At 49.5% G+C, this 23439-nt stretch overlaps 1 protein-coding gene across 4 annotated transcripts in view; it reads left to right on the forward strand.

Moving 5' to 3' along the window:
• LOC119943539 (transcriptional enhancer factor TEF-1) overlaps positions 1-23439 on the forward strand; it is a 299094-nt gene that overhangs the window by 254772 nt on the left and 20883 nt on the right. For 2 of the 4 annotated variants that reach the window (XM_038764590.1, XM_038764591.1), the window contains 5 exons: positions 166-177; positions 1162-1296; positions 2296-2342; positions 4798-4859; positions 6951-7075. In XM_038764590.1, the coding sequence (XP_038620518.1) occupies positions 166-177; positions 1162-1296; positions 2296-2342; positions 4798-4859; positions 6951-7075 (381 nt within the window). The remainder of the gene's footprint in view (positions 1-165; positions 178-1161; positions 1297-2295; positions 2343-4797; positions 4860-6950; positions 7076-23439) is intronic. The other 2 variants (XM_038764588.1, XM_038764589.1) reach the window with 1 other exon arrangement.

Here is a 23439-nt window from a genome sequence, read left to right on the forward strand (position 1 = left end):
CTTTTTTTTATGAATCAGTCTCTGGTCACAAATTTTCTCCTAAAATACAGGGCACAGCCTCTTGGTTCGTCGTTCCTTCAGCCCTAGTGCCTATCTATTTTTTAATTAAGAGAAAACCCAGCCATCTTGCAAGCATTTTAACGCACTGTTTGTTATTGTATCCAGGTGACAAGCATGGTAAGTATTTTCACTAAACCAAGTATTATATACTTTAGCTGTGCTTGGCAGAATTTTTGGCTAGCTTTGACTGTATTTTTCAGCCTTCGCTGTTTCTAAAGAGGCTGACTGAAAGGAGAAACTACTTTGCCTATATAGCATTCTTCCACACGCTCCCAGCTTGGGGTTGGGGGTGGGGAGGGACTATGCTTGAAGACCCGATGTCCGTAGGAGTTAGCATGCCATCCTTGCTAGCATGTTTCCCAGACTGCTTCTTCCAGTGCCTGACATTGCTTGTGTGCTTTCAGCACTTAGGGGATTTGCCCCATCATTTCGCTTTTACCCCCACAGTTTGGCTCCCAAGAGCCCCATCAATTAACGCATGTAGGTACGGGTGTCCAGCCAGAGATATACCTACTTTCCATATACACGAGGGTGGGGTTTGCTCACCCGTATCCCACGCCACCTTATGATGCCCCCTCAGTCCCTTTGAGTTTCCCCTCAACTGCCTTTAAAATTCAGATCCACACCTCCTCTCGAGCCCCACCGAATTGTGGAAAACGGATCCTTTTTTTTTTTGTCCCCCTTGAATGAGTTCAGTAATCGATGGAGAATTCTCACCCTAGAAGCTGAAAAGCAAAATTTCCCTTCTTGGAGGCTCTCAAATCGAGTGGAAAACAGAATTTGGATTTAAAAAGTCGTAGTAAAACTCCCTCTCTTTGTAAAGACGATAAACGATGGAGTTGGGCATTCTTAGTCAGTGTTGGGTCTGAAGGTAGGTTCGATGTGGTTTAGCTTTCCAGCAGTTTTATCCGTGCATGTTGGCTTTTTTTTTTTTCGCATTTTCCATGGCTTCGTATTTTAGTCTGTGTGCTTGTAGCCGCACCTGTTTTAACCCAATGGGTAGTGTGACCGGTGACCCCGATCGGTAGCCTGCTCGGGGAGGGGGGCGACGGGCGACCCTCCCCCTTTGGTTTAAGTCGGCCTGTACCTGTCATGTTGAAGGATCAGACGGCGAAGGACAAAGCCCTCCAGCACATGGCAGCCATGTCGTCGGCTCAGATCGTGTCGGCCACGGCGATCCACAACAAGCTCGGCCTGCCCGGCGTCCCCCGCCCCACGTTTCCTGGAGCTCCGGGGGTGAGTCCCGCCCCCACCGGGCCCCGTCCCCAGCCACTCCGGACCCAGGGCGGAGACGGGGTTCAGCCCGACGGGCCGGGGAGGGTCAATAGGGGCCATGACCGTTCCTCTTAAATTAGGTCAAGAGAAGCAGCGCGGCCTAGTAGACAGAGCGCGGGCTTGGGAGTCAGAAGGACCTGGCTTCTAATCCCAGCTCCGCTACTTGTGTGCTGCATGACTTTGGACAAGTCACTTTGCTTCTCTATGCCTCTAGTACCTCGTCTGTAAAATAGGGATTAAGACTGTGGGACAGGGACTGTGTCCAGCCCAATTACCTTGTATCTGCCCCAGCACTTAGTACAGTGCCTGGCACACAGTAAGCGCTTAACAGATACCACAGTTATTAGATGATGGCATTGTTAAGCGCTGACTATGTGCCAAGCACTGTTCTAAGCATTGGGGTAATCAGTTGGTCCCACTTGGGGCTCACAGTCTTCATCCCCATTTGACAGATGAGGGGACTGAGGCCCAGAGAAGTTAAGTGACTTGCCCAAGGTCACACAGCTGACAGGTGGCGGAGATGGTGTGATGTTGTGGTGCCTGCCCTGTCGGAGAGGAATCCACCGTCCAGTGGGCGGGGGATTGGGGCAGCGGTGGGATACATCGCGTCTGCCCATCTCCCGAAGAGTGAGCGCCCAAGCCGGAGAGCTCGGCTGGAATTGGACAATTAGCTCAAGCACTTAGTACAGCGCTCTGCACACAGTAAGCGCTCAATAAATAAATGCAATTGAATGAATGACACAATTCCCAGGCCCTCTCACCGGCTCCCTCCCTCTTTCCCCCCACTATTGTCCCCTGCCACCTCCTCGCCCAGCTTGGCTACGGATGCGTGCGTGGCAGGTAGGGCTGGCCCCAACCCTGAGGACCTGAGACCCATTTGGATGTTGTTGGAATGCAGGGGGATCGTCTGTTGTTCCGTCCGGTAGTTTTCCTCCTAAAATCTCTTTCCTTGGTTTCCAGTTCTGGCCGGGGATGATACAAACGGGGCAGCCTGGATCCTCCCAAGAGTAAGTTTGGAAGGGGAGAGGAAGAGGGGAGGAAACTAGGGAATATGGCCTGGTGGTCTCAGTGGCTCCCTCCCCATATGTTCTCTCTCACACACACACACACACACACACACACACACACACACACACACACACACGCACATGCACGCATGCACGCACACACACACTCTCTTGCTCTCCCTCTCTTTCTCCTTCTCTTTCTCTTTCTTCCTCTCTCTCTCTACTCTTCTCTATCCCTCTTTCTTCTCCCTCTCCTTTTCCTCTCCTCCCCCTCATTTTTCTCTCTCTCACACTCTCCCTCCCCTCCCCTCTCTTACCTCTTCCCGATCTCCCTCCCTTTTCTCCCTCTCTGTCCTGTCCTCCCATCTCTTTCCCTCTTTCCCTCTCCTCCTCCCTTTCTTCTGCTGTCTCTGTCTCCCTCTCTTCCCACCCTCTTCTCCTCTCCCTTTCCTTCCACTCTCTCCCTTCCCTTCTATCTCCCTCTCTCCTTTCCCATTCTTCGACTTTCCACCTTCCCTCCTTGTCTCCACCCTCCTCTCCCCTCCCTCATCTTTCCCCCCTTTCCTTCTCTGTCCAACCCGAGGAATGTCCTCCCCCAGAAGAGAGAAACAGACTTCCCTGCAGAGCTCCAGAGAAGGATTAGACATTTGTACAAACAAAACTAACCCCTGCAGGAAGGCTCGGTCTCATGGGTTAAAGAGTTACGAAGGCGAGATATCAGCCCTTCTCTGGCAGCAGGCCAGGAGCCAGGACCTAGCTGGGAATAGGAAGTCTGCTCACCCCCCTCCCCTCTGCGACCAGCTTGAGTCTTTACACAATGGGGTTGGTGAAGGAAGCGGGGAGGGCTTGGCCTATCTGGGGAATGGAGGTATATGTACCAGGTATACACCTGTGCCAAAGGGAGGGTGTTAATCTGAGGGAGAGGGAATATACAGTATTTGTGCTGGGGCGGGGTGGGCAAGGGTGGGGGGCGTCCACAGGGCAGCCCAGCACAGGAGAGCCAACCCTGGTTTGCCAAACGCAGACAAGAAACTTCGGCTCTGAGACAAGAAGGCGGGAATGGTGGCTTAACAGCCAGAGACGGTGGGCGGCCGCCCTCTCCCCCTGCCCACGAGGACTTGGCGAGAGGAAAGGAATTAAGTCTGATGCGAGGAAGAACGTCCAAATGTAGCAACAGCGAGACCCCTTGAAGGGAAGAATGAGAAGTGGCGTGGCCGAGTGGAAAGAGCCCGGGCCTGGGTTCTAATCCCAGCTCCGCCACTTGCCTGCTGTGTGACCTTGGGCAAGTTCATTTAACTTCTCTGTGCCTCGGTTTCTTCATCATTAAAATGTGGGTGAATTCTCGCTTCCCTTAGACACTGAGCCCCAAGTGGAACAAAGGCTATCTCAGACCTGATCATCTTGTATGTCCCCTAGTGTTTAGTACAGTTCCTGGCACGAGGTAAGCTGATTGTGGGAAGGGAATGTGTCTACTTAGTGTTGTTTTGTACCCTCCCAAGCGCTTAGTATAGTGCTCTGCACACAGTAAGCTCAATAAATGCGATTGAATGAATGAAAAGATATACCACCGTTATTAAGGATCTCTTCCCCAGGATCCTCCGAGCCCTCACTCAGGGCAGCCTACCAGTAGGAGCTGAACTGCAATCAGTGGCTTCTATCTCCGCTTCGTTTCCCCCTTCTCAATCAATCCGTGGTATTTATTGAGTGTTTTCTGTGTCAGAACACTGTGTTAAGCCTTTGGGAAAGTACAATACAACAGAGTTGGTAGGTGTGTTCCCTGCCCACAATGAGCGTATGGGTGTCCCATGAAGGCAGACTGGCTGAGTTCTGGGCTTCCCCATCCCCCGAGTAAAGTTTCATCGCGTCTGCCCACTGCTCCTTGGCAGCGAAACCAAATTTCTGGATTCTACTGGGAGGATGGATTGGGGCCTGACGATTAGTGGATATGGCTCGAGTTAACTCCAGGGGATGTGGGGGATGGGGGCCGTCCCCCTATTCTAGGGGAATGGACGGTGGGGATTCTCTAATAATGATACTAATTGTGATATTTGTGAAGTGCTTACTAAGTGCCGAGCACCGTACTAAGCACCGGGGTAGGTACGAGAGAATCAGGCCCCAAGTGGGGCTCACAGTTTAAGTAGGAGGGAGAACAGGTTTCTAATCCCCATTTCGCAGATGAGGGAAGTGAGGACGAGAAGTTAAGTGACTTGCCCAAGATCACTCGGCAGGCAAGTAGTAGAGCCGGGATTAGGACCCAGGTCCTTTGACTCCCAAGCCCGGTGCTCTTTCCACCAGGCCACGCTAGAGCTTCTCTCTGGACAGGGGTCGTGGAAGGAGCTACCTTCGAGAGAAATGGGAGGCAGATTTGAGGGGACATCCCCCAAACCCTGCGTCCGGTCTTGATGTCTGACACTCCCCTCTCTCTCTGCCCCCCTTTCCCCCATCTTTATTTCAGCGTCAAACCCTTCGTACAGCAGGCCTATCCCATCCAGCCAACCGTCCCAGCCCCCATCCCAGGTAACTATCCTCGCCACGCTGAGTGGAAATCACGTCGGGCGAGAAGGAGGACGGGATCGACGGGAATTCAGCTTCCAAAGTCCCAAGGGGGAAAACGAGAGGCTCAAAAGAAGATCTGGGAGTCCCTCAACCAGGGCCGACACAAGTTAGAAATCAAACGCTTTTGTTACGGGCGGTGGGGAAGGACAGAGTTTACAGGATTTGTACAGGCATGCTTTGGAAGTTTTGGGGATCGTAAGTGACTCAGAAGAACTGAAGGAGCAGCCGGGAGCAGGAGGCAAGTGCGGAGATTAGCGGTGAACCAGAGAAGGCGACCTGGAGGAGATGAGATTTCAGAAAGGATTTGAAGATTGGGGGATTCACTCATTCATTCAGTCATATTTATTGAGTACTTACTGTGTGCAGAACACTGTACTAAGCGGTTGGGAGAGAGATCAGCAGTCTGTCTGACTCAGAGCGGAAGGGAGTTCCAAGCAGGGAAGGGAGGGACTGAGCAAGGGAGCTCAGGGAGGAGATTAACTTCTCTTACTGTTTCCAGAGCAGCTACAAAAATCCTTTTCTGTATTTCTTAAACCTTCACGAGCAGCTTGGGAAATCATTGTCCTTTGAGAGAGACGTGAAGGACATAGCTTCTCACCTAACTAGTCCCAAGCGTTGGTCGTAGACCTACTCGACATGATCCCTGCCCTCAAGAAACTGACAGCCTAGTGGGGAAGACCCACTAAAATGTTCATTCATTCAATCGTATTTATTGAGCGCTTACCGTGTGCGGAGCACTGCACTAAGGGCTTGGGAAGTACAAGTCGGCAACATATAGAGACGGTCCCTACATTGCTGGCAGGAAGAAAGAATTGAGTGTAAAGATGCCATTATTATGAGTATCGTCATTATTAAGGTACTTGTTAAGCGCTTTTTATCCCGTCTCTTTTCCGGTCTGCTGTGTGACCTTGGCCAAGTCACTTCACTTCTCTGGGCCTCAGTGACCTCATCTGTAAAATGGGGATTAAGACAGTGAGCCCCATGTAGGACATGGACTCTGTCTAACCTCACTATCTTGTATCTACCCCAGGGCTTAGTACAGCATCTGGCAAAGTGTAAACAATTAGTAAATATCTTTAAAAAAAAGATGTGATTTCAGAAGGGCTTTGAAGGTGGGGAGAACAATGGTCTGTTAGATGGGAAGGGAGTTCCAGGCATGAGGGAGAGCATAATCGAGACTGAAGCTTAGTGAGTAGTGGGTTTGAGAGGAGGAAAACATCTGAGCTGGGGGGATAGTGGGGAGAGAGTGGGTTGGGCCCCTTAAAGTCAAGGGGTGGGCCACGGCTGGAGGTTTCTGAGGACTGGGGAGACATACGCAATGGCATTTCCTGAGTGCGCCCTTTTGGCAGAGCACTGTACTAAGCGCTTAGGAGAGCACACAGTACAACAGAGTTAGCAGACACGTGCCCAGCCCACAAAGAGCCATGTAGAGGGATATAGGAGAAACATTCCAGCTTCTGCTCTGCTGCATCTCTCCTAGCCTGTGATACAGGATGATCTCTTCCTCTTCTGCAATTGTCCCTCCTTCGGAAGACCAGGATGCAGCATGGAATGACCACAGCCAGGACTCCCAAAATGGCAGGGGGTAGGGGAGGGGTGCTGTTCTTAGAACACCGCTTCCCTGGAGCCAGGGGGCTTCCTGGCCACCGATCCAGCTGGAACCCCGCAGCTCTCAGCGGGTGTGCATGTGTGTGTATGTGTGTTTCTTGGGATCCCATTTCTTCTGGCACGTGGTGGCAGCCAGGGTGGACAGGGGGAGGAAGGAGAGGTTCTCAGGAGGGTAGTTGGCCCAGGGTCCATTGGGCAGGGTCAGCAGACTGGCTAATACCCTCTGCGAGATGCTGAAGGAGGTGGTCATACTGTCTCCTGCCCCTTCCCCCTGAGTTGTTCATCCCAGATTAGGGAGCAGAGCCACAGAGAAATCGTAGCCGAGCCCTACTGGGCCCAGGGCCTCTAGGCCAGAGAGACGGGCCAAGGGCCTGCAGGTGAGAGGGCGAGACCAGGATCCGCAGGTGAGGGCTAAGAGCGCTAAGACCTGTGCTGGCGTTTCAGGGTTTGAGCCCGCGTCGGCCCCAGCACCCTCAGTCCCGGCGTGGCAGGGCCGCTCCATTGGCACGACCAAACTCCGGCTGGTGGAGTTCTCCGCTTTCCTCGAACAACAGAGAGATCCGGACTCGGTGAGTTTCAGTGGCGAGAAGCATGCTCTGCGGGACCCTCTGTTATCCTACAGACCTACCCTTCCTCACCCGGAGAGGACCCCGGGGCCGGATCCCAGAATTGTCAAGAACGCATGAAAATTCTGTGGATCAGGTGACTCGGAAACTATTAATTATTATTATCATTATTATCGTCATAGTACTTGTTAAGCATTTATTGTGTGCCAAGCACTTGTTCTAAGCGCCGGGGTAGATACAAGTTAATCATCATCATCAATCGTATTTATTGAGCGCTTACTGTGTGCAGAGCACTGTACTAAGTGCTTGGGAAGTACAAATTGGCAACGTATAGAGACAGTCCCTACCCAACAGTGGGCTCACAGTCTAAAAGGGGGAGACAAAACCAAACATACTAACAAAATAAAATAAATAGAATAGATATGTACAAGTAAAATACATAAATAAATAAGTTAATCAGGTGGGACACAGTCCCTGTCCCACATGGGGCTCCCACTTTTATCCCCATTTTGCAGATGAGGGACCTGAGGCCCAGAGAAGTGAAGTGGCTTGCCCAAGGTCCCACAGCAGACATGTGACAGAGCCGGGATTAGAACCCAGATCCTTGTGATTCCCAGGCCCGTGCTGTATCCACAAAGCCATCTTCCCGAGGTCGAATTTATTGATTTACAAACTCAGCGATCAGTCTCTCGTGCTTGCCGGATGCAGAGCGCTGTGCTGGGTGTTTGGGAGAGGGCACCAGAAGCAAATGACATATGGTCCCTCCCCTTGAGGGGCCTCCAATCTAATGAGGGGGACCCGGGCATAAAGTATTTACTAATAGTGGGAGCGGGAGAAAGAAGGAGAGCATGTAACAGATGGCGAGGAGAATATGCCAGGAAGAGATAGCTGAGTAAATAATTGAATATACATATTTACGTAAGTGCCAGCCCGGCTGTTGGGTTAAGAGCACAAATCTGGGAAGCAGGAAGTAAGGCTGTGCCATCAGAGGGAAAGGTATTTGACCAGAGGGGTTCTTTGAGGGGGACAGGCCCCACGGGAGCCTGCAAAACAGTTGGCCAGGGTAGGTGGTGCAGACCACAGTGGCGACCAATACTGAACTTGCTGCCCTTGGATTCTGTGACTTTTTTTCCTTTTTAATTGTATTTGTTAAGTGCTTACTGTGTGGCAGGCGCTGAGGTAGATACAAACTAACTAGGTTGGACAACGTCCCTGTCCCACATGGGGCTCACAGTCTCGATTCCTATTTGACAGATGAGGTAACTGAGGCTCAGAGTAGTGAGGCGACTTGTCCAAGGCCAAACAGCCGACAAGTGGCGGAACCAGGATTAGAACCCAGGTCCTTCTCAGGCCCCTACTCGGTCCACTACGCTGTCAGAGAAGCAGCGTGGCTCAGTGGAAAGAGCACGGGCTTTGGAGTCAGAGGTCATGGGTTCAAGTGCCGACTCCACCACTTGTCAGCTGTGTGACTTTGGGCAAGTCACTTAAACTTCTCTGGGCCTCAGTTACCTCATCTGTAAAATGGGGATTAAAACTGTGAGCCCCATGTGGGACAACCTGATCACCTTGTAACCTCCCCAGCGCTTAGAACAATGCTTTGCACATAGTAAGCGCTTAGTAAATACTATCATCATCATCACTAAGATATATCTAAGTGTCCAGAAGACTTTCTGCTGTTTCTCACCTTCGTCTTCCTTCCTGGGTTGAACAGCCATAAGGCACGGGACACCAGCCCACTGCCCTTCTGCCATTCCAACTTGATTTACATTTTATACCCTTCTACCTGGTCAGGAGAACAAATCTTTACAAAACGGATTCTGCCCCTACTGTCTCTTTAGAGCAAAATCTAAGAGGGAAATAATCTGTTGGGGAGGTCAAGATGTGATTAGAAGAGTGATCCAGCAGCATTTACTGGGAGTTTCTTTATTATGGGGTCCTGGGAGAGATTTGCGGTTCCTTTTAGAAAGAAAAAGCCAATCAACCTGGACAATAATAATAATGATGGCATTGGTTAAGTGCTGACTATGTGCATAGCACTGTTAGCTGGAAACTCAGGAGTGATGTTGTCTGGGCAATTGTTTTATATGCTAGTTGGCTAAACTCCCTTCCCGGTTTATCTTTACATTGTCATTCTTGGATTTGGAAGAGGGGGCAGGGCTTGGGTGACAGAAAAGTCTTGTTCCATTACAATTGGAATCTTTCCCTCATTCATTCGGTCATATTTATTGAGTGCTTACTGTGTGCAGAGCACTGTACTAAGCGCTTGGGAAGTACAACTCGTCAACATATAGAGGCGGTCCCTTCTCACAGTCTAGAAGGGGGAGACAGACAAGAGAACAAAACATATAGACGGGCGTCAATACCATCAGAATAAATAGAATTATAGCTATATACACATCATTAATAAAATAGAGTAATAAACATTTGCAAATAAAATAGAGGAATAAATATGTACAAATATATACAAGTGCTGTGGGGGAGGGCAGAAGGAGGGAGGGGGGAGGTGGGGAGGGGAGGAGGAGGAGGAGAGGAAAAGGGGGGCTCAGTCTGGGAAGGCCTCCTGTAGGAGGTGAGCTCTCAGTAGGGCTTTGAAGAGAGGAAGAGAGCTACTTTGGCGGATGTGTGGAGGGAGGGCATTCCAGGCCAGAGGGAGGACATGGATCAGGAGTCGATGGCGGGACAGGCGAGAACGGGGCACAGTGAGGAGGTTAGCGGCAGAGGAGCGGAGGATGCGGGCTGGCTGTAGGAGAGAAGGGAAGTGAGTTAGGAGGGGGTGAGGGGATGAAGAGCCTTGAAGCCGAGAGTGAGGAGTTTTTGCTTGATTCAAAGGTTGATAGGCAACCACTGGAGATTTTTGAGGAAGGGAGTGATATGCCCAGAGCATTTCTGTACAAAGATAATCTGGGAAGCAGGGTGAAGTATAGACTGAAGTGGGGAGAAACAGGAGGATGGGAGATCAGAAAGGAGGCTGATGCAGTCATCAAGTTGGGATAGGATGAGAGATTGAACCGACAAGGTAGCGGTTTGGATGAAGAGGAAAGGGCGATGTTGCGGAGATGAGACCAAGCAGGTTTTGGGGACAGATTGAATGTGTGGGGTGAATGAGAGAGCGGAGTCAAGGATGACACCAAGGTTGCGGGCTTGTGAGAAGGGAAGAGTGGTCGTGCCATCCACAGGGACGGGAAAGTCAGGGAGAGGACAGGGTTTGGGAGGGAAAATAAGGACCTCAGTCTTGGACATGTTGAGTTTTAGATGGCAGGCAGACATCCAGATGGAGATGTCCTGAAGGCAGGAGGAGATACGAGCCTGAAGGGAGGAAGAGTGAGCAGGGGTGGAGAGGTCGATTTGAGTGTTATCAGAGTAGAGATGGTTGTTGAAACCGTGGCAGCGAATGCGTTCACCAAGGGAGTGAGTCTAGATGGAGAACAGATGGGGACTGAGAACTGACCCTTGAGGAATCCCTACAGTAAGGGGATGGGAGGGGGAGAAGGAGCCAGCAAAGGAGACTGAGAATGAATGGCCAGAGAGGTAAGAGAAGAACCAGGAGAGGATGGAGTCTGTGAAGCTAAGGTTGGATAGCGTGTTGAGGAGAAAGGGGTGGTCACAGTGTCGAAGGCAGTTGAGAGGTTGAGGAGGATTAGGATAGAGTAGGAGCCATTGCATTTGGCAAGAAGAAGGTCATTGGTGACCTTTGAGAGGGCAGTTTTGGTGGAGTGCAGGGGACGGAAGCCAGATTGGAGGGGGTCTAGGAGAGAGTTTGGAGTTGAGGAATTTGAGGCATCGAGTGTGGATGACTTGTTGTAGGAGTTTGGAAAGGAAGGGTAGGAAGGAGATAGGGCCATAAGTAGAAGGAGCAGTGGGGTCAAGAGAGGGTGTTTTTAGGTTGGGGAGACGTGGGCACGTTTGAAGGCAGAGGGGAAGGAGCCAGTGGAGAGTGAGCGGTTGAAGATGGAAGTTAAGGAGGGGAGGAGGGACGGGGCGAGAGTTTTCCTCCACCTCTGTTCATGTTGCTCTCAAAAAAAAAAAGTGGTTCTATGGTAGACTGGCTGATCTTAGGCTATTCTGCAAGGCAGGCTTGTCAGCCCTGACCTAGCCGCAGTCAATTGCGATGTAGAAGGGAGGGGGAGTAGGGGTAATATGGGCATAGTCTGGGAAGGCCTCTTGGAGTAGTTATGATTTTGGTAAGGCTTTGAAAGTGGGGAGAGTGATGGTCTGTTGGATATGAAGCCAGAGGGAGGTCCAGGCCAGAGGCAGGATGTGGGTCAGGGGTTGGCGTAGGCCTCCTTTCCTCTCCCATCTGCCCTCCATGCCCAACTTAATAATAGTTATTGTAGTATTCCTTAAGTACTTGCTCTTTGCCAAGCATTTACTAAGCGCTGGGGAAGATACCAGAAAATCAGGTCCCACATGAAGCTCATGCTCTAAGTACACACTTAGTACAGTGCTTGGCATATCGCAAGGGCTTAACAAATACCACAATTATTATTATTATTATTATTATTGAGCCCAGGGAAGGGCTGTTAGCTTTGTACTACCGAGTTGACTTCCATTTTCCCTTTTAAAGTGACAGAGGGTCTGCTTATTGGAGCAGCTTGTTGTCCACCCGTGTCAGGAGTGGCTGAGGAGGTGACCATTTGGCCTCTTGATTCTGGAGGCCTTGTGTTAAAGCCAGCATTAGATCATCCTGCCAGGAGAATTGAGCAAAGGGAATCTCATTGGCGATTTTGTAATAATAATAATTGTAGTACTTGTTCAGTGCTTATTACGTGCCAGGCACTAGACTGGGTGCTGGGGTAGATAGAAGGTAATCGGGTTGGACACAATCCCTCTCCCTCATGGAGCTCACAGCCTTCATCCCCATTTTACAGATGAGGTAACTGAAGCCCAGAGAATTTATGTGACTTGCCCAAGGTCACACAGCAGATGCGTGGCGGAACCTGGATTTGAACCCAGGTCCTCTAACTCACAAGCCCATGCTCTTTCTGCTAGGCCATGCTGCTTCTTGATAATAATAATAATAATAATAGCATTTATTAAGTGCTTACTATGTGCAAAGCACTGTTCTAAGCTCTGGGGAGGTTACAAGGTAATCAGGTTGTCCCATGGGGGACTCACAGTCTTAATCCTCATTTTACAGATGAGGTAACCGAGGCACAGAGAAGTTGTGACTTGCCCAAAGTCACACAGCTGACAATTGGCGGAGCCAGGATACGAACCCAAGACCTCTGACTCCAAAGCCCAGGCTCTTTCCACTGAGCCACGCTGCTTCTCGATGATAGGAGGGAAATTCAGTCCTGATAAAAACTTGCAGGTGGTCTCATGAGACCCTGGAAATAGGGGTCAGAAAGTAGTTCCAGCCAGGGGAAAGGGGCGTTAAACCCAAGTCACGTGAATGAATGGCACTCACCCACCCAATCTAGACTGTAAACTCATAATAATAATAATGTTGGTATTTGTTAAGCTCTTACTATGTGCCAAGCACTGTTCTAAGTGCCGAGGGGAGATACAAGGGAATCAAGATTGTCCCACGTGGGGCTCACAGTCTTAATCCCCATTTTACAGATGAGGTCACTGAGGCACAGAGAAGTTAAGTAAATTGCCCGAAGTCACACAGCTGACAATTGGCAGAGCCGGGATTTGAACCCATGACCTGGGGCAGGGACTGGTTCTGCCAGCTCAGAGTGAACTCTCACAAGTGCTTAGTACAGCGCCCTGCACACAGTAAGCGCTCAATAAATACGTTGGATTGATTGAACAGAGAGAGTCGGTGAAACCCCTCTGGGTTGGGCCATCCAGCTGTCTCCACCATTAGTGGGGCCGAGCCCCCGTTGCTGACGACACAGAAAAGGGAACCGAATGTTTCTTTTGGGGGCTCCCGGTGGAGTTTTATTCTAGGGCAGGGAGATTGTGGAGGAGGAATGGTGGGCAGCCCGCCCGACCTACCATTTTCTCCCACTGCCCAGGTCATCGGTGTTCATTCTCAAAAGAAGAATTTATCGAGGTGGGGAGAAGGGTTTTTTTCCTTGTCTTCTGTTGTGGCGACATGGTGATTTTAATTTGCATCTGGGATCAGATCATATTCATCATCTCCGGGTACCGCCAAGTGATATTCCTTTATTAAATTCATTACCCAGCTCGCTCGCTGAGGCAGTTTCTAATATTCCTATTATGTCCATATAGGACCGGCCATTTGAATTTGCTCGCAATTGAGCTCTTTCGCTCAGATAATGAGTCATAAACTGGTAACAAATGTGCTCCTTGTCAGTTTGCAGTTCACACACACGTGTGTGAACCTCAGCCTTTGCGGGCCTGGGGGCAAGTTTTTTTTTTTTTCCCCTTTCAATTGAAAATACCTGTGTCCTGGGACTGCAGGGGAGGCCATGCCTGTAGCTTTTCAGAACAGAGTGATCACTCCCTTTTTATGGTATTTATTAAGCACTTACTATGTTCAAGGCACTGTATTAAGTGCCGGTGTAGATACAAGCCACGTCAGCGCGGACACAGTCCCTGCCCTGCAAAGGGCTCGCAGTCTTAATCCCATTTTATGGATTTGTGGAAGTCAAGTGACTGGCCCAATGTCCCACAGCAGACAAGTGGCAAGGCCGGAATTAGAACCCAGGTCCTTCTGACTCCCACGCCCTTCTCTATCCACTGGGCCACACTATTTCTCTGTAGAGCGGTGCTCTGGGAATGGGAGATGATGGACGGCTCTGGTATTTCCCCTCTGCCCCCTCATTCATTCAGTCACTCGTATTTATTGAGCGCTTACTGTGTGCAGAGCACTGAACTAGGCGCTTGGGAGAGTATGATAAAACAATAAACAGACTCATTCTGGCCTGCCTGCCGTAGGTCGGCTGTCTCAATCAATCAGTCAATCAATCAATCGTATTTATTGAGCGCTTACTGTGTGCAGAGCACTGTACTAAGCGCTTGGGAAGTACAAGTTGGCAACATAAAGAGACGGTCCCTACCCAACAGTGGGCTCACAGTCTAGAAGTCTATCCCCCTTCTAGACTGTGAGTCACTGTTGGGTAGGGACCATCTCTCTATAATAATAATAGTAGTAATGATAACATTTATTAAGTGCTTACTGTGTGCAAAGCACTTTTCTAAGCACTGGGGAGGTTACAAGGTGATCAGGTTGTCCCACGGGGGGCTCACAGTCTTAATCCCCATTTTACAGATGAGGTAGCTGAGGTGCAGAGAAGTGAACTGACTTGCCCAAAGTCACACAGCTGACAAGTGGCGGAGCCGGGATTTGAACCTGTGACCTCTGACTCCAAAAGCCCGGGCTCTTTCCACTGAGCCGCTATATGCTCCACTGTATGTTTCCACTACACGGTGCCAACTTGTACTTCCCAAGCGCTTAGTACAGTGCTCTGCACACAGTAAGCGCTCAGTAAATCTGACTGAATGAATGTATGGCTCAGTGGAAAGAGCCCGGGCTTTGGAGTCAGAGGTCATAGGTTCAAATGCCGACTCTGCCAATTGTCAGCTGTGTGACTTTGGGCAAGTCACTTAACTTCTCTGGGCCTCAGTTACCTCATCTGGAAAATGGGGATTAAGACTGTGAGCCCCGCGTGGGACAACCTGATCACCTTGGAAACTCTCCAGCGCTTAGAACAGTGCTTTGCACGTAGTAAGCGCTTAATAAATGCCATCCTTATTATTATTATGTATGAATTCAGGAAACAACTCCCAGCGATGGGGCCCCTCAGGAGGGGCTGCCGGGAAATGTTGGTTCTGAAAGTGGTTGGTGATTGCAGTTTCAGCTGTGATAACCTCCCCAGTCTTGAGCCCCTGGTGGGTCAATCAATCAATCAATCGTATTTATTGAGCGCTTACTATGTGCAGAGCACTGTACTAAGCGCTTGGGAAGTACAAATTGGCAACACATAGAGACAGTCCCTACCCAACAGTGGGCTCACAGTCTAAAAGGGGGAGACAGAGAACAGAACCAAACATACCAACAAAATAAAATAAATAGGATAGAAATGTACAAGCAAAATAAATAAATAAATAAATAAATAGAGTAAGTGGGGGGCTGTCCAGGGTATGACCTTAAGCGCTTAGTACAGTGCTCTGCACATAGTAAGCGCTCAATAAATACGATTGATGATGACCCAGTTGGAGGGTTGGCCTGGGGCTTGAGTAGCTAGAACTCCCTGGAATGCGGGCGGCTGGGCTGTTTCAGAGCTAGGGTGACCTTGGGTGGGGTCTGCCCAGCAGAAGGGATCCTGTTGGAATTTAAGCTAAGCGGCTCTCTTCCGCGTTCTTTCTCTTTTTTTCCGTCCTGCTATTTGTTAAGCACTTTCTGTGCTGATGTAACAATTGCCACAAAAATACAAGTGGTCGATTCTGTGGTGTTTCCGGCGACAACGTACGGATCCGAAAGCTGGACAGCGAAAAAACGGGATAGAGAGAGCGTCCACTCTTTTGAAATGTGGTGCCGGAGAAAGCTTTTGCGAATATCGTAGACAACCCGAAAAACAAACAAATGGGTTTTGGAGCAAATTAAGCCAAGGTGACGGTCTTTGGAAGACCAGATGACTCGATTTAGATGAGCATATTTGAGACCGATCATCAGGAGGAGTAATTGTCTGGATAAGACAGTAATGCTGGGAAAAGTCCAGGGAAAACGTGGAAGAGGCAGACCAGCAGCTAGATGGATAAGAAACCATAACAACGATAACGGAAGAACCATTAGCCAAGTTGCAGATTACGGCAGAAGATAGGACGTTCTGGAGAAAATATATCCGTAGAATCCCCATGAATTGGAAACGACGGCATTTGATGATAATAAAAATGTGCCATGGACTGTCCTGAGCTCCGGGGTAGATGCAGGCTAATCAGGTTGGACACAATCCCCGTCCCATATGGGGCTCACAGTCTTTATCCACATTTTACCAATGAGGGAACGGAGGCCCAGAGAAACAAAGTGACTTGTCCAAGGTCCCACAGCTGACGAGTGGCAGAGATGGGGACGTTGAGGCCGAGGCAGGGTTGTGGACCTGAGGTTGAGAACTCCCATCGCCCTCCTCCCCGTCTCCTTTCCCCCTCCCTCCAACCCTTGCCCACGGCTCCCCAATCGAGACGTGCTGCATAAATGCAGTGCCAACACCTAACGACTTTCCTGTTCAAGAGGATCTGGGAAGGTGTCTACCAAATCCCTTGCATTGTAATAATGATTAGAAGAATTCAGGTACTTGCAAAGCCCTTACTGTGTGCCAGGCAGTGTGCTAAGCTCTGGGTTGGATACAAGCCAATGGGTTGGACACAGTCCTTGTCCCAACGTGGGGCTCGCGGTCTCAATCCCCAATTGAATTAATTTTACAAATGAGGAGACTGAGGCCCAGAGGAAGTGAAATGACTTCTTCCGCTAGCACACAAGTGGCAGAGCCGGGATTAGAACCACAACCACGTTATTCCCGGGCCCGTACTCTATCCATGCTGCTCCCCGACTCTTCCAAGCCCTTAGTGCGGTGCTGTGCACACAGTAAGTGCTCATTAAATACCATTGATCGCTATCCTGGTAGTCTTCATCCAAATAAAAAAGTACCTATATATATTCATTTCAAATACGTATTTCAAATTGCCGGTCCCCAATGTAAGAGACGTGGACCCTACCCATTTGTGTTGGGAGGAGTTCATTCGGGCAAATCCTTTGCCCCTCCTTGAAAAAGCAAGCAAAATAAGGAATCTGGAGAAGTAGTGTGACCTGGTAGAAAGGGCACCAGCCTGGAAGTCAGAGGGTCTGAGTTCGAATTCCAGCTCAATCAATAAATCAATTGGATTTATTGAGCACTTAGTGTGCAGCACACTGCTAAGTGCTTAGGTGAGTACAATATAAAAGACACATTCCCTGCCCACTGCTTGCTTTAGGACCTGGGGCAAGCCACTTCACTCCTGTGCGTCAGTCAGCAAATAAAATTTATTGAGCACTTACTGTGCCCAGAGCACTGTACTAAGTGCTTGGGATGCTACAGTCAAAGAATATAACAGACAAATGCCCTGCCCACAACGAGTTTACAGTCCGAGATAGACCGATGCATCACAGATTTCACAGATACCTCATCTGAGAAATGGGGATTAAGACTGTGAGTCCTAAGTGGGACATGGATCGTGTCCAACCCAGTTGTCTTGTATCTACTACAAGCGCTTAGTACAGTGTACTGCACACAGTAAGCACTCAATAAATACGATTGATGATGATGATCTACTCCAGCGCTTAGAGCAGTGCCTGGTATTTAGTAAGCACTGAATAAGTAGAGAAGCAGTGTGACTCAGTGGAAAGAGCACGGGCTTTGGAACCAGAGGTCATGGGTTCAAATCCTGGCCCCACCAATTGTCAGCTGTGTGACTTTGGGCAAGTCACTTAACTTCTCTGTGCCTCAGTGCCCTCATCTGTAAAATGGGGATTAAGACTGTGAGTCCCCCGTGAGGCAACCTGAACACCTTGTAACCTCCTCAGCGCTTAGAACGGTGCTTTGCACATAGTAAGTGCTTAATAAATGCCATTAAAAAAAGTAAGCTCATTTTGGACAAGGAATGTGTCTGTTGTTGTATTTTACTCTCCCAAGCACTTAGTACAGTGCTCTGCATACAGTAAGCTCTCAATAAATACGATTGAATGAAATGCCATTAAAAAAAAAGAGATCTGCTTGTCGACTGGGCTTTCTGGGCCTGAGATTTCTTGGATTTCCTCTTTGAGTGCCATACTGTGTTGCCCCAAGAAGCAGCAACTGCCCCAGGCCCCTTTCCCACAACCTTGGGGGAGAAGAGGAAACCAGTGTTGGTAACACCTCCTTCTGGCCTTCTTCTGCTGGAAGCCAGAAACAGAGAAGCAGCGTGGCCCAGTGGCTAGAGCACAGGCCTGGGAGTTAGAAGGGCCTGGGTTCTAATCCGCCCTCTGCCACTTGTCTGCTGTGGGACCTTGCAGCGTGGCTCAGTGGAAAGGGCACGGGCTCTGGAGGCAGAAGTCACGGGTTCAAATGCCGGCTCCGCCAATTGTCAGCTCAGTGACCTTAACTTCTCTGGGCCTCAGTTCCCTCATCTGTCAAATGGGGATGAAGACTGTGAGCCCCCCATGGGACAACCTGATCATCTTGTAACCTCCCCAGCGCTTAGAACAGTGCTTTGCACATAGTAAGCGCTTAATAAATGCGATCGTTATTATTTTCCAGGCCACAGTTACTTCATTTGTAAAACGGGGATTAAGACCGTGAGCCTCATGTGGGATACGGACTGTGTCCAACCTGATTAGCTTGCATCTACCCCAGCACTTAGTACAGTGCCTGGCGCATAGTAAGAGCTTAACATATCTATTTTATTTTGTTAGTATGTTTGGTTTTATTCTCTGTCTCCCCCTTTTAGACTGTGAGCCCACTGTTGGGTAGGGACTGTCTTTATATGTTGCCAACTTGTACTTCCCAAGTGCTTAGTCCAGTGCTCTGCACACAGTAAGCACTCAATAAATACGATTGATTGATTGATATACCATTAAAAAAAAAGGAATATTCTCACCCCCCCACCCCGCCCCCTTTCCAATGCCCTGAGGTGTTGATGCTGGTGCTGAGCGAAGCCAGACTGAATAGCATGAGAAAAAGCATGGCTCAGAGGATAGAGCACAGGCCTCAGAGCCGCCAGGACCTGGGTTCTAATCCTGGCTGTGCCACGTGTCTGCTGTGGGACCTTGGGCAAGTCACTTTAGTTCTGTAAGTCTCAGTTCCCTCATCTGTCAAATGGGGTTTAAGACTGTGAGCCCCATGTGGGGCAGGGACTGTGTCCAACTTGACTAGCTTGTATCTAGCCTAGCGTTTAGGACAGTGCCTGGCACATAGTAAGCACTTAATGAGAGAGAGAGAAAGAGAGAGAGAATGGTAAGAGGGAGGAGGGAGGAAAGGGTAGTGGGGGAGAGAAAGGTGAATTGGCCTCCTCCCATAGCCTTTCTTCCTTTCCTCTCCCTCCCCCTCCTCTTCCCCACCCTCCAGGCCCCTACTGAGCTTCTCCCAAGGGACAGAGACTGACAGAAGCCTTACAGCACTGACGCTACTTTCTGTCCTCCTTGTTGGCTTGGCGTTCTTCCTGAACGGCTCTCAGCGTTACCCCACTTTTCTCCCTAAAATTAGGTGATGCGGCAGTCGAGAGCATCTGGAAATACTGATTTCATGGACATTTCACCCTGGACCTCAGCCAGACTCTCCCGGGCAACTCGGCTCCGTCCTCCCCTCCTCCCTCGCCTTCCCTTCTCTCCCCGAAAGCTCTCAGAGTCTATTTAGGAGCAGGGTGTTCTGGTTTGTGTCACTGTGGGTGAAAAATGTTCATCTTCTAAGGAGAGGTGACTCTCCTTCCAAGCCCGGGGCCTCTCTGGCAGGGGAACCAGGGCAGGTAATTCTGAGAAGCCCGGATCTGGGAATCAGAAGGGCCCGGGTTCAAATCCCAGCCCCCCGCTAGTCTGCTCTGTGACCCTGGGCAACTCACTTGACTTCTCTGGGCCTCAGTGACGTCCTGTGTAAAATGGGGAGTGACTGAGCCCCATGTGGGACAGAGACTGATTAGCTTATATCTACCACAGAACTTAGTACAATGCCTGGCACGTAGTAAGCGCTTAAAAAGTACCATTTAGGAAAAAAAAAAGCTGGGGGCGGGGAGACAGTCAGAGAGAGGGACTGTTTTTATGCTCTCCACAGGGTCCTGAGCCTTCCCTACAGTGTTTGGCACATAGTAAGCACTTAACAAATACTCAGTGGCTCAGTGGAAAGAGCACGGGCTTTGGAGTCGGAGGTCACGTGTTCAAATCCCAGCTCCGCCACTTATCAGCTGTGTGACTTTGGGCAAGTCACTTCACTTCTCTGGGCCTCAGTTACCTCAACTGCAAAATGGGGATTAAGACCGTGAGCCCCCAGTGGGACAACGTGGTCATCTTGTAACCTCCCCAGCGCTTAGAACAGTGCTTTGCACATAGCAAGCGCTTAATAAATGCCATTATTATTATTATTATTATTATTGCCAAGGTTCCCAGGGCAGGGAGGCTCTCTGCTTCTGGGCCTTTTTATTTTGAGGTGTCAAGGATGGCAGGGCCGACATGGTCCTGTGGCCAGAGAGCTTCATTTCCCTTCTTTCCCTCAAACCCGCCCCCTGAAACAAGCAGGCTTTGGGCCTTGAGACAGATGGGCGTCCTCATTCATCATCATCATCAGTTGTATTTATTGAGCGCTTACGGTGTGCAGAGCACTGTACTAAGTGCTTGGGAAGTACAAATTGGCAACATATAGAGACAGTCCCTGCCCAACAGTGGGCTCACAGTCTCATTCGAGCAGCCAATGCCTCCATTCTCCTCAGACTCCCCTCCCGTGTCTCTGAAGCCAGCTGGCAGAAGCAGGGCTTGGGGAAGGGGTAGACTTGGTGCGTCGAGGGTGCGTGCATTGTAAACTTTGTGTGTAGTGTGTGGTGCAGGAGTCGGGGGCTGTCTGGAGAGGAGGACAACGCTTTGGCTACCCCTAGCTTCCTGGGCCGGCCCCGGAACGGCCAGGAAAATCCCGCCTTCCCAGGTCAGCAGGCTTTGGCGGGGAGGGGAGGCCCGGGCGGGAACATCCTCTAGAGAGAGCCGCTACCGACACCGCCCCTGGGTTAGGCTGGAAAATCAAAAGTGGGTGATTTGTCCTTGTTCCGTTAGAACTTGTCCGTTCGCCTCCCCTGACACGGAGCGATTTGTCTTGGTTTCTCGAAATTCCTAAGTGGATTATAATTCCTCTCCTGATATTGGTTGACAACAGTCATTTTTCCTGGTTTTACCACGTTCTTCGAATACTTGGAATTTTTAGAGGAAGAAGTGTGGGGAGAGGCCGCCACCTGGAGGCTCCGAGGGATGAAGTGGGGTTGTTTTAGGGTTGTTTAGTCATTTAGGGTTTTGGTCGAAAGATGAATTGAGCAGTGGTATATTCTGAGTGTTTACTGTGTGCAGAGCACCGTACTCAGCGCTTGGGAGAGTACGGTATAACCGAGTTGGCACGTTTCTTGCCCACAAGGAGCTTACGGGGGTCTAAGCTTACCCATTGTAACTGGGCCTGAAGTTTCCCAAGACTGGGGAGTGGGAGGGTGGGGACAGAGGTTGGGGAAGGGAAGGAGGTAAGGCCGGGGGGATGGAGAAGGGGAGGAGGGGGAATTTGAATCCTGCTGCAACAGAGTCAATTGATCTGCTCGATGAACCAGTCCTTGCTTGCTCAATAAATGAAGGTGGAGAAGGTGGGGCGCTTCCCAGACTGAGTCCCCTCCTTCCTCTCCCCACCTGTATATATGTATATATGTTTGTACAGATTTATTACTCTATTTATTTTACTTGTACATATTCTATTTATTTTATTTTGTTAATATGTGTTGTTTTGTTGTCTGTCTCCCCCTTCTAGACTGTGAGCCCGCTGTTGGGTAGGGACTGTCTCTATGTGTTGCCGACTTGTACTTCCCAAGCGCTTAGTACAGTGCTCTGCACACAGTAAGCGCTCAATAAATACGATTGAATGAATGAATGAATGACAGAGCCTAGCCCTGGGAGTCAGAGGACTTGCATTCAAATCCCGGGTCCACCACTTGCCTGTCGTTATGAACTCGGGCATGTCACTGTGCTTCTCTGGGCCTCAGTTACTCGTCTCTCAAATCATCATCATCATCATCAATCGTATTTATTGAGCGCTTACTGTGTGCAGAGCACTGTACTAAGCGCTTGGGAAGTACAAGTTGGCAACATACAGAGACAGTCCCTACCCAACAGTGGGCTCACAGTCTAAAAGGGGGAGACAGACAACAAAATCAAACATACTAACAAAATAAAATAAATAGAATAGATATGTACAAGTAAAATAAATAAATAAATAAATAAATAAATGAAAATAAATAAATAGAGTAATAAATATGTACAAACATATATACATATATACAGGTGCTGTGGGGAAGGGAAGGAGGTAAGATGGGGGGGGAATGGGGTCTCAGTGCCCTTTCTCCCTCCCCCTTGAACCGTGAGCCCCATGTGAGACAGGGTCTGTGTCCGATTTACAGATCTTTTGTCTTCCCCTATCCTTAGTATAATCAATCAAGTGTATTTATTGAGTGCTTATTGTATGCAGAGCACTGGGCTAAGCACTTGGGAGAGGAGGTTCTCAGCACATAGTATGCATTTAAGTACCATGGTAATGATAATAACTGTGGAATTTGAGCACTTGTGATTGCTGTAATAATGATGATGGTTTTCGTTAAGTGCTTACTATGGGCCAGGCACTGTACTAAGCGCTGGAGTGGATGCTACTGTTATCATTGGAGAACCACCTAAAGCCAGTGCCACAAGGACAGTGAGCGTTCTTGAGGGCAGGGTGCTTTCTCCAAAGATCGATCCATCAGCCATCGGTCCTTCCAGACAGATCGATCAGTCGCCAATTGGTGCTTACAATCAGAAATCCATCGATCGGCCATCTGTGCTTACAACCTAATGATAAGACTGTGAGCCCTTTCCCCCCTTCTAGACTGTGAGCTCCCCTTCTAGACTGTGAGCCCGTTGTTGGGTAGGGACCGTCTCTATATGTTGCCAACTTGTACTTCCCAAGCGCTTAGTACAGTGCTCTGCACACAGTAAGCGCTCAATAAATACGATTGAATGAATGAATGAATGACTAAGACTGTGAACGTTCTCAGGGGCAGGGTGCTGTTTCCTGAGATCGACCCTTCAGACATTGTTCCTTACAAGCAGGAATCGATCCGTCATCCCCTGGTCCTTACAACCTAGTGATAAGCAGAGTTCTCTGTTTGGCGGAATGAGCGTCCAGAATGTGGGGAAGAAATGCCATCCAAGAAAGGTCCCTTCTATCCTGTCCGGCAACAATGAGCACTTATGTCAACGACAAATGCCTCAAACGGGTGCAAAGCCTGCTGCTCTAAACTCCCATTCCCGGAGATCCCGAGCCATGGACTTCCCAGTTGCCCGTCATCCTGCCCCATCCTTTATATGGTATTCATTAAGCGTTTATTATGTGCCAGGCACTGTTCTAAGCACTGGGGTAGATATAGAATAATCATCATCATCATCATCAATCGTATTTATTGAGCGCTTACTGTGTGCAGAGCACTGTACTAAGCTCTTGGGAAGTACAAATTGGCAACAATAATGAGGTTGGGCACAGTCCCTGTCCCACGTGGGGCTCATGGTCCTAACCCTTTATGCTCTCCTCCTCCCCATCCCCCACCTCTGTCCTACCTCCTTATTCATTCATTCATTCAATCGTATTTATTGAGCGCTTACTGTGTGCAGAGCACTGTACTAAGCGCTTGGGAAGTACAAGTTGGCAACACATAGAGACGGTCCCTACCCAACAGTGAGGTCA

This window comes from Tachyglossus aculeatus, chromosome 22, assembly GCF_015852505.1.
Source record: "Tachyglossus aculeatus isolate mTacAcu1 chromosome 22, mTacAcu1.pri, whole genome shotgun sequence".
In the NCBI taxonomy this organism is placed as follows: Eukaryota; Metazoa; Chordata; class Mammalia; order Monotremata; family Tachyglossidae; genus Tachyglossus; species Tachyglossus aculeatus.